The following is a 13,763-nucleotide window of genomic DNA, read 5'->3' as shown; positions in this document are numbered from 1 at the left end:
ATTACATGTATGTTTAAATTTAAAAGTATTGCATATAAACTCGTGCAAATCATGTAATTATTAAAAAACTACAGTGCGTAAAAGTGAGTAGTATCACTTGCACATTAAGATTTTACTTAGAATCTCATAGTGCGTCTAATAATTTGGCCAGGGACTGTATATTTATTATTTATGTTCGAAATAATTAATTTGTGGGACGTTTGAAACGCACAGTTCCAGGGCAAAATCAAGTTTTAAAAAATTACTAGTTGACTGCGTCTCGAGAAAACTTAGATAAACTTAAGGCGACGTTTGTAAATCGTTAAATAAAGCTGTTAAAAATCAATTGTTTCTGCTTTGTATTTACCTCTTTGATAAGTTAAATATAGTTCCTACGTAAATTACACTAGGGATTTTTTTCCCTGTTGCGAGACATTTTCAACGGATATTTTCACATCGCTGCTTTTATATCTACAATTGGCCTCTCTCTCAAAGCTACAGTTTTTTCCCCTAGAATTTTGTTCCAACATTTACGTGATCTCCTGTTATATTTAACGTTTATGAAATTTAATATTTTGACCCCGGGGTAGAATAGTGGCGACACGGCGACATTACAGAGTTCTTGCAGAAAGATTTTTTTATTTGGGAAGTAAAGAAGTTTAACTTAACTCTCTTTCTGCTGAACTTCTTTTCCTCTTTCTGCCGAATTATATTCAAAAATGCCTTTTTTGCAGATCGGAGGTGGAATAAACGTTTGTGATTTTTTTTCCTACTTTCTGAATGAAAAAAATTCCGCAATGACTGACTTTAACTAGAATTTTAGATTGATATTATGCAAAGTAATTTCGAAGAAGCAAAAATTTGAAAAAGGTTATCTATACAAAAAACATTTTTTGTACAGAATATCGCCAATAATATCGGAATATGTACTCTTTTATATTTAGATTTTGAAAAAATCTTGCATTTGTAATTAAAAAAATTATATGTTCTGTTCTATACATGAAGACTTTTTTTTTAGTAAACAGAAAGCGCTTCTGTTACTTTAAATTAGTTACATATACATTTGCTACTATTAAAAATGTCTTCCAGAAAGGTATTAGTACTAGAGAGAATTGTTGTAGAAAGCTCGAAAAAATTCTACCGCAGAGATTTTGACTAAAAATATCATTTGAAATAATTGTAGCTTTAGGAGCAAAACACATTTGAAATCTCCACACCTGAATTAGGCAAGATTAAATACTTGTATAAATGTAACAAAAAACCTTTTCTCCAATGTAATTCTTATAACATTATTTAAATCTTATTCATTCAAACTGTTCAAGTTCTGTAGGACATTTTTTGTTTAAACTATTGCTATATTCAACTGCAGTTATTAATGTAATTGACGAAATTGGAAAATGGGTTTTACTAAAACGCAAATCAATACCGATATCACTCTATCATTATTGATATCATTATTGATAATGTTGAGAGCAATAATATAAATCAAAATTCGTTAACGGTATCATAAAGTATCAAATTAATTCGATTTTTTGTTTCAATAGTATTTTCGGCATCAATACTTTTATTAATACTTTTTTTGTACAAAGTATCGAAAGTATTGTCACTCAAATTGCCGCCTTTTATTTTATTTTGTTCAAAATTTGAGAGATAAAATTAGAAAAGGATATTGAAGATCTGCTTGTAACAAAAGCGTTTGATGAGAAAATTGAGTTTAATTTGTCATTTTGAATCAATTTTGTTTAATGATTTTAATTCTTTTGGCTTAAGTCAATTTTGCTTAGTCAATTTTTCCGTATACTAAAGAATAAGAAACTGTCATAATGCACATCATATTTGATTCTGGACTACAAGTGACACATTTATCCACTCAGCTGTACTAGCCTGGTTCATATGAACGAAAAAAAATTGTATATTCAAAAATTATTCAAGATCNATATATAGATATATAGATAGATAGATAGATAGATATTTAAAGCATCTGATAGTTCTTTTGTTTTTGTTGTTGCAATCTGAATGCTCATTGAATTATTTTAAATCTCTTTTGGCATCAGGGGTTAATAACTTACTAGGGGCGCGAAAGAAATGATTGGATAAATTTTGACAATACTCATATTCCATATATGCCTAATAATGTATAGATTTTTATTAAATCATTTAAAATCATTAGCATAAGGGATGTTGCATTTGACAGTTACATCAGTAAGTTCTGAAGCATGTGGAAAATGCTTTACAGAACTCATTTTTAGGAATTGTTACCCGATCTTGTTATAATGCAGTTCATTGCAGGGCTTACTTAAATTTATTATGAAATCTGTTAACTTGATATTATTTGAAGGATTGTGAGATTTTCTTGTGATTTTTTTTTATGAAAGGGTTACCTTTATAACTGATTTTATATAAAAGAATGGGTATTATGTGAAAAGAAAATGCATATATATGTCCAGCATTATTTATAGAACGTCTTAAAAAATTATTTGGTCAAACACAGCTGAAAAAAAGGCAGTAGCTTAATTGTAAAATTTCTAAAATGAAGTGGATATGATGGATTGTCTCCGTAGTTAACAATTTTTTTCTTTGCATTCCTTTGAATTTTTTTTACACTGCTTTAAAAGTTGGCTTTTTCTTTAAAAAAGTGTCTAATTATTAAGTAGCATCTAGCGGTCAATTTCTGAAAATTTTGGATCAGTTGCCTTCGTTTGAAAGGAAAGGGTTTTTGTTAAAGAAAGAGTGTTGAATTTTTAAGAGTATTCCTACTTATCTTGAAGCAGAGCAAAAATTGAAGCCACAGAGAGTCGTGTATACCTTTTAAATCAAATCCAGTACGTCTAAAATTGTGATTTTCATATTTTTTTGGAAAATCATCATAATACCCTTGCATACCCCAGATTTGAACGTCGTATACTCTTTTTCGCGCAACATACTGTTCCATTTTTCAAATCGATGCAGTATTACGTAATTTTGATCCGCTGATGTTCTAAATAGCATCTGACGCAAAAAAAAAAGAAAGGCGCATGGTCACTGCAAGGAGAAAAATTTCTGGTAAATTATCGTACTGTATAGTAATGAAACTTCTGATTAAAAAAACATAATTCTGGTTAATAAAACTAAAGTATACTGTATTTAAATCTTTCATCTAGTAATTTTTCAGTTCATATGATAACGGTTTACTGGAAATTTTGCTTTTAAAAATTGTAGTTCTTATAGCTACATAATTAGTAAAAAATACAATATCGAAAAGCAAATTTAATCGAATAAATGGTTTTTATGCCATCCTAAAAGGTATCTTGATAAAATTACAAAATTTTACCAGATTTACCAAATTTTACACTAGTTAATTCTTCCAAAATCATTATCAAAGCGCTTCCATAAAAATTACCGAGATTTTTGACTTTCCCATAAAGTTAATTAGTAATTTTGTTATATTTTCATAGTTTGGACCATACCTTTTTTTCGCCATGTAATATTTATTCCTCAAGAAATAATACTACTTGGCTAGTGTTTTCAAAATTTCTTTTAATATGTTCTTCAATTAAGCTTTGTGGCTTTATTTAACTGGAAAATATTTCGCAAAATGTTATAATAATTAGATATTATGTTATGATATTCGGCAGTAGGAAATTGTCACGAACCTGAGGAGGATAAGGAGAGCTATCCTTCGACTATCACAAATGACGTCATTATTGACGGTTGTTTGGATAATAGACTGAACTCTAATTAAGCTATATAATGTGATGGATAAGGATTCTGGTTAAATCAGTTAATGCCTTGTCGAATTATTGATTTTCTGATAATATCTCATAAGTCTTATAACTTAAAATTAGACTTTTGACAGTCAAAAGCTTTTGGTTAAACCTAAACTACCGACAATGCTGTAAAAAATTCCGACGACTGTAAAAAATTCCGGATCAAATTATATTAAATACCGGCACTTTGGGTACATCATCCGTAAAATACATTTTTACCGTAAAATATTATACCGTTAATTTGATCTGGAATTTTTTGCAATTTAGAATTAGGTCTATTGTTTGTATTTTATTAAGTAAAATAATGTAAACACATGATCGAAAACATATCATATAAAACTATTGCACATTTTAAAACTCTGTAATTGATAATAACGTTTTTTTTGTTCAATAACGGTTGAGCAAAATACAATATTCATCTCATTATTACAATGAAACAATGAAGCAGACTTCTAAATAGTGCAGTGCTTTTTGAAATGACGCAAGTAATAACTCCACGTTTAGTATATACTGAGATGTGTGCACGTTTGGAGATATAATATCTCAACTGTATGAATGTTATATGTTTGAATAAAGAATTAAAAATAGTAATATTTTAGAATCAAACCATCAAGATCTTATTTAGAAGTTGGAAAAAATTTACTCCTGATTAGCAATAAAAAAGTTCAAAAGTAAAACGTAAAAAGTTCTACTTTTAAGGTACGGCTAATAAAAAAAATTAAATGTAGCGAGAGAAAATGAAATTAATTTTAAATATTTTCTTTTTGAAACTATATTTGGTCATAAATGTTTTCTACAATATAGTCTTTCTCAAGAATATTTCTTAGCTTTTATGCATTTACATTATTACTAGAGGAAGGGGGCAATTTAGCTGCAACCAATATACTAAGCCATATGGTGCGAAGTTTTACAATTGTAGTAGTGCATTCAGAAGCAATATTCCTGTAGTAAAACGTGAAACTAAACCCAAGGTTCTAGGAATTATTTAGTGAGACATTGAACAAAGTTCTAAGTTCGAAGGAAAACTAATGTTTAGGTGAAATATTCAACTAAGTTTAAAGTTTTTCTTCAGACATATTTACGGTGAGATGTTGAACCAAGTTTCAGGTTTTACTTTATACCTATTTCAAATTGAAAATGTTAAGGCTTTTAAAGATTATAGCAATGTGTATCGCATTGTGAAAAAAATCACCTTTGCTAATTTATCTGATTCCCACCAATATGAAGTTGGTTGGGATTCAAGCCGTCACTGAGGATTGAACCCCGGCCTTTCAGTGACAACTCAGTATCCTCACTAAGCCATCGCGACTTGAATCTTGCGCAAACACCTAATTGTGTTCCTATGGTTGCAAGATCAGAACTTAAATGCACAAATAATTCTTGATCTCGTTTTATTATTAATGCATAATTTTACTCGTAGTACTTTAAATTTCAAACTTTTTGTATATCATATTTTAAATTTTAGACCTTGTATTTACATTTTTTATGTTTTAAACACCGCTTTCCATTTTACTCAACACTTTTTAAATGTTGCTCGGCTGGTTGTTTTACACTGGTATGATATTGATTTTAACTGTTAATTATTTAACTTTTAAATTATTTTAATTTTTATACACAATTAGCTTTTACCTTTGATTTTGTATACCACTTTTTTTGGTATTCGTCAAAACACGCTTTTGAATATTGATTTGCAAACATTTTAAAATTTTAAATGAATTTTATAATATTCACGTCCCTTTTGGACAAATATATTTCAATGATTTTAATCTTAGGGTATATTTTATCTATTCTTGTTATTTTATCAATTTTGTCTTTTTACATCTTTATCCTATCTTTTATACACAAATAATTTTATACCTTGAAATTTTATGCATGTTAATGGCTTTGTACAGTCGATTTCTTTTTTTTTAACATAATGTTTTAAAATTGTAATGTTTTTACAATTTCCATTTTTACTGATTTTACAAATTTTATGTCCTTTTGGACAGGCTTGTACTAATGTGTACTTTTACCATGTGTGTAATTCTTAACTATTTTCTTTTACCCAGCAACTAGCTCTAGCTCTCAATTCGATCCTATTGATACCTTTATTCAAGTGTAGTATCTAATAGGAAAAAATGGGTTCGTGATGTTAGATATTTTTCGTTACTATAAGGGTCTGTTGGCCTGAACGTAACAACACCAAACACGACCAATATTGTTTTAGTTTATTTTTTGTTAAATTTTTGAACGATATGTTAAATTATAAGGGTCCGTTAACCTTCTTTCTGATGTATTTCAATGTTTTCGAGGCTTGTTGCCATCGCTGTTCATGTAAAATTTTTAACATTATTTCTATATACTTGGTGTCAAATTAAAAAATTGATGTTCCATTGTATTCGACGAATGGGCCTATAGGCCTAGGCCGCTGTAAAATTTTCCATTATTAATGCATAGCAATTAATGAATGCCATTTTTAATTCAAATTAAAAACGATTGAAAATTTTAAAAAATTGAACACTTTAATCACAATCGCGGACTATCTGCCTTTAATATGGTTGCAGTTACATCAAGTAGGGTTGAATCAAAGACTGTATAATAGGAACACGGGTTATATGGGCTAATAGGTTATACGGGTTATATTCATTGGTTGAACTGTTGAACCCACCATTCTGGTGCTTAAATTACATCCATACGTTAAACCAACCTAACTGTGAAATCACTTCAAGAATACTTAAAGGCATTTTTAATAAACTGGTGTAAGAAATTAAGAAAATTTGCAGACTTGGTCAATTATTTCTAGAACTACCGGACCAATTTTAATGAAATTTGATATGTACGTACATTAATACAACACAAAATAAATAACCCTTCAACAATTGTAATACGCAAGCATGATCGAGCGTAACGCTCTTTGGAGTTGGAGGGTATGAAATTACCACATTACAATTCAGGCCAATCGCCCCAGGCAATGGTAAACTGTCTTATTTCAAGTATGAAATCACGCTGCAAGGCATGAGGAAGACATAAGAGGGAACCATACCTCCTATTTAATCCATTTTTAATTATTCCGCAACTGCTGTTTCATACCTTCCGACTTCAACGAGTGTTACGAATGATCATGAGTGTGTATTACAATTGTTGAACGGTTATTTGTTTTGTATTGTATTAATGTATGTACATATTAAATTTTATTAAAATCGGTAAGGTAGTTCTAGAGATATTCGACAAAGTCTGCAAATTCTCTTCATTTCCTACACGAGTGTATAAGGTAATTTTAAAAAGGTATTCGACTATCCCACTTACAGTATTTCGAAGATTTCCTTAAATATTCTGATGAAAATCTGAAAGTATTTGGCCCACTTATGAAACTTTTGATTGTCTACAGATTTTGTTTTGTGGATAAATTACAAGTTAAAACATTGGATCTCTGAAAATTTCATGTAAAATAAAAGTTTAAAAAGCAAACTTAACAACTGAGCTTGAAAATTATACAGCCCAACATTAAAAAAAAAATCATGCCCGAGGTATGAAAAAATTCTGATTAAGCATGCATTCTTTACCTTTACATGCCATGACAGAGATACCTTAAAATACCGATTAAATACTACCTGAAATTTTGATTATACTGGTTAAACGAATAACGCTGGGGAACAAATTTTTCGTTTCATTTATACAAATACCTGATCTTGTCTAATTCAAGTGTTGGGATTTCAAAAATGAAAATAGTTTTGTTCCTAAAGAAACAGATTTTTTAAAAAGTGGTATTTTTAGCATATGTTTCGTTGAATTGCAGTAGTTTAAAAACTTTATATATAACAGGGGGTCGCGTAATTGTTGCTAAAAATTCCAGGAGAGATAGTGCGCATCATCAAGAATAAAATTACATTACAATCCATACCCGGATTCCTATTATGACCAATTGAGAAGCAGACGTATGAACAATTCATAATAAGGTGACGCTCCTATTGGCGTATAACGACATTTCCGGGCATAGATTCATACGCAATTTTAATCCTGATACTGTGCTCTAACTCACCTAGAAGTTTGTCGCAACATTTATGCGACCACCTATTTAATACAACGTTTTTAAACTTGTACATTTCGGCAAAAAACTATACTAAAATTGTCATTCAAAGGGGAAAAATCTGTAGCTCTGGAGGAGAAACTGATTGCAGATTTTAAATCAGTGACGTAGTAATTTCTAAGTTTCGTTAAAAAATCTCATTTAACAGAAAGAAAAAAAATTTTCCCTATGTAATTCATGTAAAATTTTGATGTTAGACAAAGTTTCTTTTTTCTTCTCCTTTTATTTTCCAAATTATTCCTACTTCGATTAAAAAAAGGTTTTTCCAGGCAGCCGCACACAAAAAATATTATATATAAAAGTTGAAAGCAAAAGCGAGAGCGATATTTTTTTTAATTAACTTAACATCTGTTTCATATCTTCAAAGAGTTCTGAAAATATCAGAACCAGGAATTTCAATGACCAAATATCTTCAAAAAACCAGATGATGTATAAAAAAAAAAAAAAAGGTTTTCAGAATATCTTAAGTTTCGGAAGAAAATGGCTTTTTCTGAAGAAAATCTTAAAATAATTTTTAGAGGTGTAGTTTAGAACCTTTTTTGTAATGAACATATTTGCATTATATGTCATATTTATGATCAAAATAAACAATAATTCAAAACAAATATGAATCGAATAAACAAAAAATTTATTTAAATTATAAATATCACATACACTTCTCATTAACAATGCTTAATAAAATATTTAAAAATAAGGAACAATTGCATCTGAGAGTTGAAAACAATAAAACAAAAAACAATTTGAAAAAGTGAATTAGTGATATGCACAGATCTCATATTCTTTTCTCTAATTTCTTCTTTTGGTGATTATTATTTTAGAGTAATTACACACATACATAATTCGAAAATCGTGTTTCAAATGTAACAAAAAAATATAACGAAATCAAGCGCAACAATCAGCATTTGCTTCAATTTGTGTTCTTGGCTGCTTGATTCTGGAAAAGAAAATATACAAATGTAAATTTTAATGACAAAACTTATTAAATATTTTCCAGAGTTAATTTGCATTTATAAGAGGGATTAATGTTTAGAATTTGTTATTAGGAATTTTATTATAATAAAGGATTTTAATTAAACCTTAACCCTTTGACGCAGAAATTTTATTAAACGTATTTTTATTACCGTGTTTCTTTATTTTGTATTAATTTAGATGAAAATAGTTCAAAATATTTCACTTAGCATTTTAATAATGTATGGTTATGAAATACAAGAAACACCGGTGTTTTTTTCATCTGCGTTAACGGTAAAATCTTCCAAACAATAATTTCTCAAATTTGCAATTATATAGACCTAAAAGAAAATTATTTATCATTGAAATTTCCTTATTTTACAAAATCTATTATTGATATATTTTTGAATATGAATGGAAAAAAAATTTGAACTCATTTAGGGGGGGGGATTTTACATTTTACTATCAATTTCACCGATAATAGATTTTTTTAATAACTATTAAGATCGCTTTTTTACAATTAAAAAATACCAAGATATGGTTTTGCTTGTTATATGAGAGCCGGAAAAAAAGATATATTAGAGGGGCACCGGTGTTCCATCTGCGTCAAAGGTTTAAATAACAGTTTATTATTTCATTTTCAGTATTTATATGAATCATTCTCCTCCCATAAGAGCCGTGGTTCAAATCGCAACGAGCTGGTATATACGAAATTTGCTTTCGTCTCGTAGTGGATAAATGTCGGTCTGCACCTGGTTAAATATCTCTTTTGGTTGATGGATCATGGGTCAGAATCTCCTTGCAATCTGGTTAAACGCTTGAGGTTTACTAGGTTTTCCTCACCATGTTACAGAAATGCGGATTAGTAATGCTAGATTATCCATTGATTGACCAGAATTTCTCTTGTCTTCTGGGGTTAAAAATTTTAAGGCTACGAAGTTGGACCTCGACAATCCTTAACTCAATAATGGGTCATCAATCCACAGCTGTTTATGAAATGAAATAAAATGCAGGAATTTTGGAACATCTTTTACAAGTCCTAGTAATATTTGCAACGATCAGTTTATTTTTTACTAACAAAATATTTATTTTAATGTTACAAAAATTTAATTTCTCGTGTGATTATATTTGTCTAAAAGTACCACCCTTCAAAACAGAAAAGTTGAAGTTCGGGTCGATTGTCTAACAAAAATTAAATTCCTTGTCTGTGGTTTGAGACATTTACTAACAGGCAGGAGTCATGGTTCTTTTTTATTGACGACAAATTTATTGGCATTGTTTGCGAGATTGGCTTTTCGTGTTTGGCGGAGAAAAAGTTTGTTAAAACGTGACGTCACGTTGACGTCATAACTGACTTTAATCAATACAGATTCGGTTTGAAGTGCTAAAAAATTCAACTTGTTCCCAACTTCTTTTGAATGAGACATTTATTCTATGAAAAGTTAATAAATCTTTTCACATTTAATTCTATCAGATTCTTTGATGTCTGAAGTAAAAAGTATAGATTTTCAAAAATATTCTTTAATAGGTAAAAACTTGAAAATATATTTTGCAAGTTAAAAGACTATTATTATTTTTTTTATAATATGTTTCACATCCAAAATCTACTTCTTATTTTACGGTCGAAAGGGTTTTACAAAATCTACTTCCTATTTTGAGGTCATGATTTGAATTTTTCACTCTTTTTATTGTTGTAAAATATTATGAACGAAAAGAATAAGGCAATGTATAGCTGACATTTTCAAGAAATTGAAAATGGAATAATACATGACTTAGCAATATATTTTCATTTTTGAGCAATATTTTTGGCATTTTCGAGTTATTTCCTGGTCGTGTAATTTCCCGTTTTGGTAAATAAAATTGGCCACCTAGATTATGTGATTTAAGAGTATGTAGCATTTTTATTGATTTCTTTTTTTTATTTTTATAATGTCTAAAGGTTTTGTTAACAATACCATAACACCCCATTTTTTGAAATGGAAATTGAACGTTGTATCAATGAAATTCAACTAGTACATTAAAAAAAAATATCGATAAAAAAATGTGACTAAATAGTTTGTAATTTAAGCAATATTTCGAACATATTTGCCCGACATGCTATTTCATATATTATCTGCCTTTTACTCTATAATTTCTGAATAATAAAACATACCTTTTTCTAATAAAATCCTAATATACTGTACATTAATTAATTAAGCATTAATTAATTTTTTTGTTCATACGGTTACGATTTACTGGAAATTTTGGTTATAAAAATTATAGTTCTTATAACCAAATACTTAGTAAAAAATGCAAAACTGAAAAACAAATTTAACCGAAAAAGTGATTTTAATGCCACTCTCTACGGCAGTGATATTCAAAAGTTGTTCCGAAAATTAAGATAATTTTAACCAATAATAATAATATGTATATATAATCAATCATCTATAATTTATTTAATATTTATCTTGTTTATATCAACTTTTTTATCTAAAATGTGAATGAAAAAAGTGGCAAATTTTAAAACATATATATTTTTTTTCATTGAATAAATTATGAGAAGAACATGCATGCATACAAATTTTATAAATATTTCTCATCGAGCTTCTGAATTCAAAATAAAATAACTGAATTCCAGAATAAAGAATTATGTTTTTCTTTCTAATAACTATTCTCATCCTTTATAAAAGTTCTTTTTTAAAAACCGTAATTCATCTTACTTCAATTCTTTTCAGCCTGTGCATACAGCAAGAAAAATTCATAACAATTTCCTTCTACATTTTAAATAGTTTCAAAATGATTAAAAGTCTTTTTTTTATTAGCATGTTCACAGATGCTTCACACACTTTTTCTAATAACAATGAAAGCTCCACCAAAAAAAGCTGGATCATTTAGGACTCCATAGCCGATAAAAATTGGGAACCGCTGCTCTAAGGTATCATGATAAAATTATCAAATTTTACGACTTTTACCAAATTTTATGACATAGTACAAACCATATTTTATTTTTAATATAACAAAATCATTACCAAAGCACTTCGGTAAATAAAGCTTTTTGGTGTCCCTATAGGAACCCTATACGAGTCCCTATAGAAACACGATAAATTTTTTCAAATTCTGGTAGTTTTGACCATACTTTTTTTTCTCAGCGTGGAAATTATTTAATTTACTTTTATTTTATTCGAAATACTTTCTTGAACAATTTTGAAATGTGGCTAATAATTATATTTCCCTAAGACCAAAAATTGCATTTACTAAATAGTTTTATGTATATAAATTAAATAAACATATTGAGTAATAAATGAGAAAAGAGGAAATAATTTTTCAGATAGACTATGCACTTTCTTGTGGTCAGTAAAGCACTCTACATTTTCAAAAAATGAAGCTATTTCTTAAAATTTCTGTATCTAGATTTTTAAAGATATTGCTGATAGTTAGTGCAGAACGGGACTGATTTACAGATGCGAAACGAAAGATATTTTTTTTAAAAATATGCTAGCGTCATATTTTCAGAATCATTCCTTTAAATACATAAAAAATATTTATTTTCATATTTAAACTTAATAATATAAACTATTTATTCTCATATTTAAACTTCCTATATTCATAAAATCGCTTTATAAATGTATTTCGCATTTAAATATATGAATAACCTTTTTATAATCTTCTTTTTAAAAGCCATCTTCTCACATTAATTAGTAATACACTGTAAAATGGATATGAAAATATCACAAAAATTTCTTCGATTTTGACGAAACAGTATATGCTCCGCTCAAAAATTTCGTCAAAGTGACGAAATAATTATTGGCACTTCTTCGAGGAAACGAATTTCGTCAAAGTTAAGGAATATTTCTTCTCTATATGCTTTTTCCAAAAAAAAAAAAAAAANAAAAAAAAAAACCATCGTTGTGCCTAATGTATCTAAATTATTTTAATAATCACGTTATCGTGGAGGGCATCGTATAGGTGACACAACACAACAAGAACTGATAGAAAAATTACTCCCATGTCAACAGGATACCGTAGGGAATTGTTTGAAATCCTTTTATTCAGTAAAATTCCGTATTTTTTAGTACTTTTTCATTTTTGTAATTTGTATTAATTGTGTAGTTATAAAAACTATAATTATGAGAATCAGAATTTCCAATAAACCCTTACAAATGAGCGGAAAAATTAACAAATGGTTAGTTTAAATATTGTATATTTTGTTTTTACTGACCAGAATTGTTTTTATTTTTTTATTTATTTAAAAAAGAGAAATGCCATTACCATACTGTACGGTAATTTTACCGGAAGGTTTTCTCCGAGTTGATTTTAAATTTGATATAAATTTCAACAATCAACAAAATTATATTAAAACATTCTGAGAAAATTTAGCCAGAAATTCGTGCTTTTCCTTCAGTTTTATTATAAGTGTCAAAAAATCTGTCCGCTATTTTCTTTCTGAAAACTCTAATAATGTTATTTCCATAACGTATCAGTATAAACTTGAAATCATGATAAATTACATTTCACTTCTTTACTTTAAATGAAATTTGTTTCCTTCGCTTTTTTTCAACATGTTCTGCAAAAGAAGTTATAGTTACTTCATTTTTTTTTCAAACGTTTATCTAAATTGTCTGTAACTATTCCCGTCTATAGCTTTCTGAAGCTAGATTACATCAGATTTAAAATGGCAACTGTTTTTATACCATAACGTCTGAAAATTCAAAATTATAATAATATGTTTGAATGTATAAAATTGAAATTCAAATATGAATGTCAAGGTTGAAATTTCTTTGTAATTTTATTCTTTTGTATTAAATATTTTATTTTTATGATTTTTTTCTTAATATTATAATTTGATTGAAAAACCTGAAACGAAAAAAAGTTAATCATCTTCCCAGATAATTTTTAAAAAAATGTCTTTCACCCTTTTTCTATATTGCTACGAAATGTATTAAATATCGACACGTGTTGGTAATTGTGTTAAAAAATAATTAGTTTACTACTTAATAGAAAATTACTTTTATAGTATAGTAAAATTAAACTTTAAAAAATAATTT

The 13,763-nt window shown here is 28.2% G+C and overlaps 1 protein-coding gene and 1 long non-coding RNA gene across 2 annotated transcripts in view; one reads left to right on the top strand and one right to left on the bottom strand.

Annotated features, from left to right (window-relative positions):
* Window positions 1–8,398: 8,398 nt before the first annotated feature.
* The window catches only part of LOC107453500 (uncharacterized), an 89,907-nt gene continuing 84,542 nt past the window's right edge, over window positions 8,399–13,763 (bottom strand). Inside the window, exon 4 of the mRNA XM_016070359.3 lies at window positions 8,399–8,725. Within this exon, the coding sequence (XP_015925845.1) occupies window positions 8,699–8,725 (27 nt within the window). The 3' untranslated portion in view covers window positions 8,399–8,698. The remainder of the gene's footprint in view (window positions 8,726–13,763) is intronic.
* The window catches only part of LOC139427288 (uncharacterized), a 64,354-nt gene continuing 60,713 nt past the window's right edge, over window positions 10,123–13,763 (top strand). Inside the window, exon 1 of the long non-coding RNA XR_011638404.1 lies at window positions 10,123–10,267. This is a non-coding gene — a long non-coding RNA (uncharacterized lncRNA). The remainder of the gene's footprint in view (window positions 10,268–13,763) is intronic.

This window comes from Parasteatoda tepidariorum, chromosome X2 (genome assembly GCF_043381705.1).
Source record: "Parasteatoda tepidariorum isolate YZ-2023 chromosome X2, CAS_Ptep_4.0, whole genome shotgun sequence".
Taxonomy (NCBI): Eukaryota; Metazoa; Arthropoda; class Arachnida; order Araneae; family Theridiidae; genus Parasteatoda; species Parasteatoda tepidariorum.
This window is presented reverse-complemented; position numbering and strand designations above follow the sequence as displayed.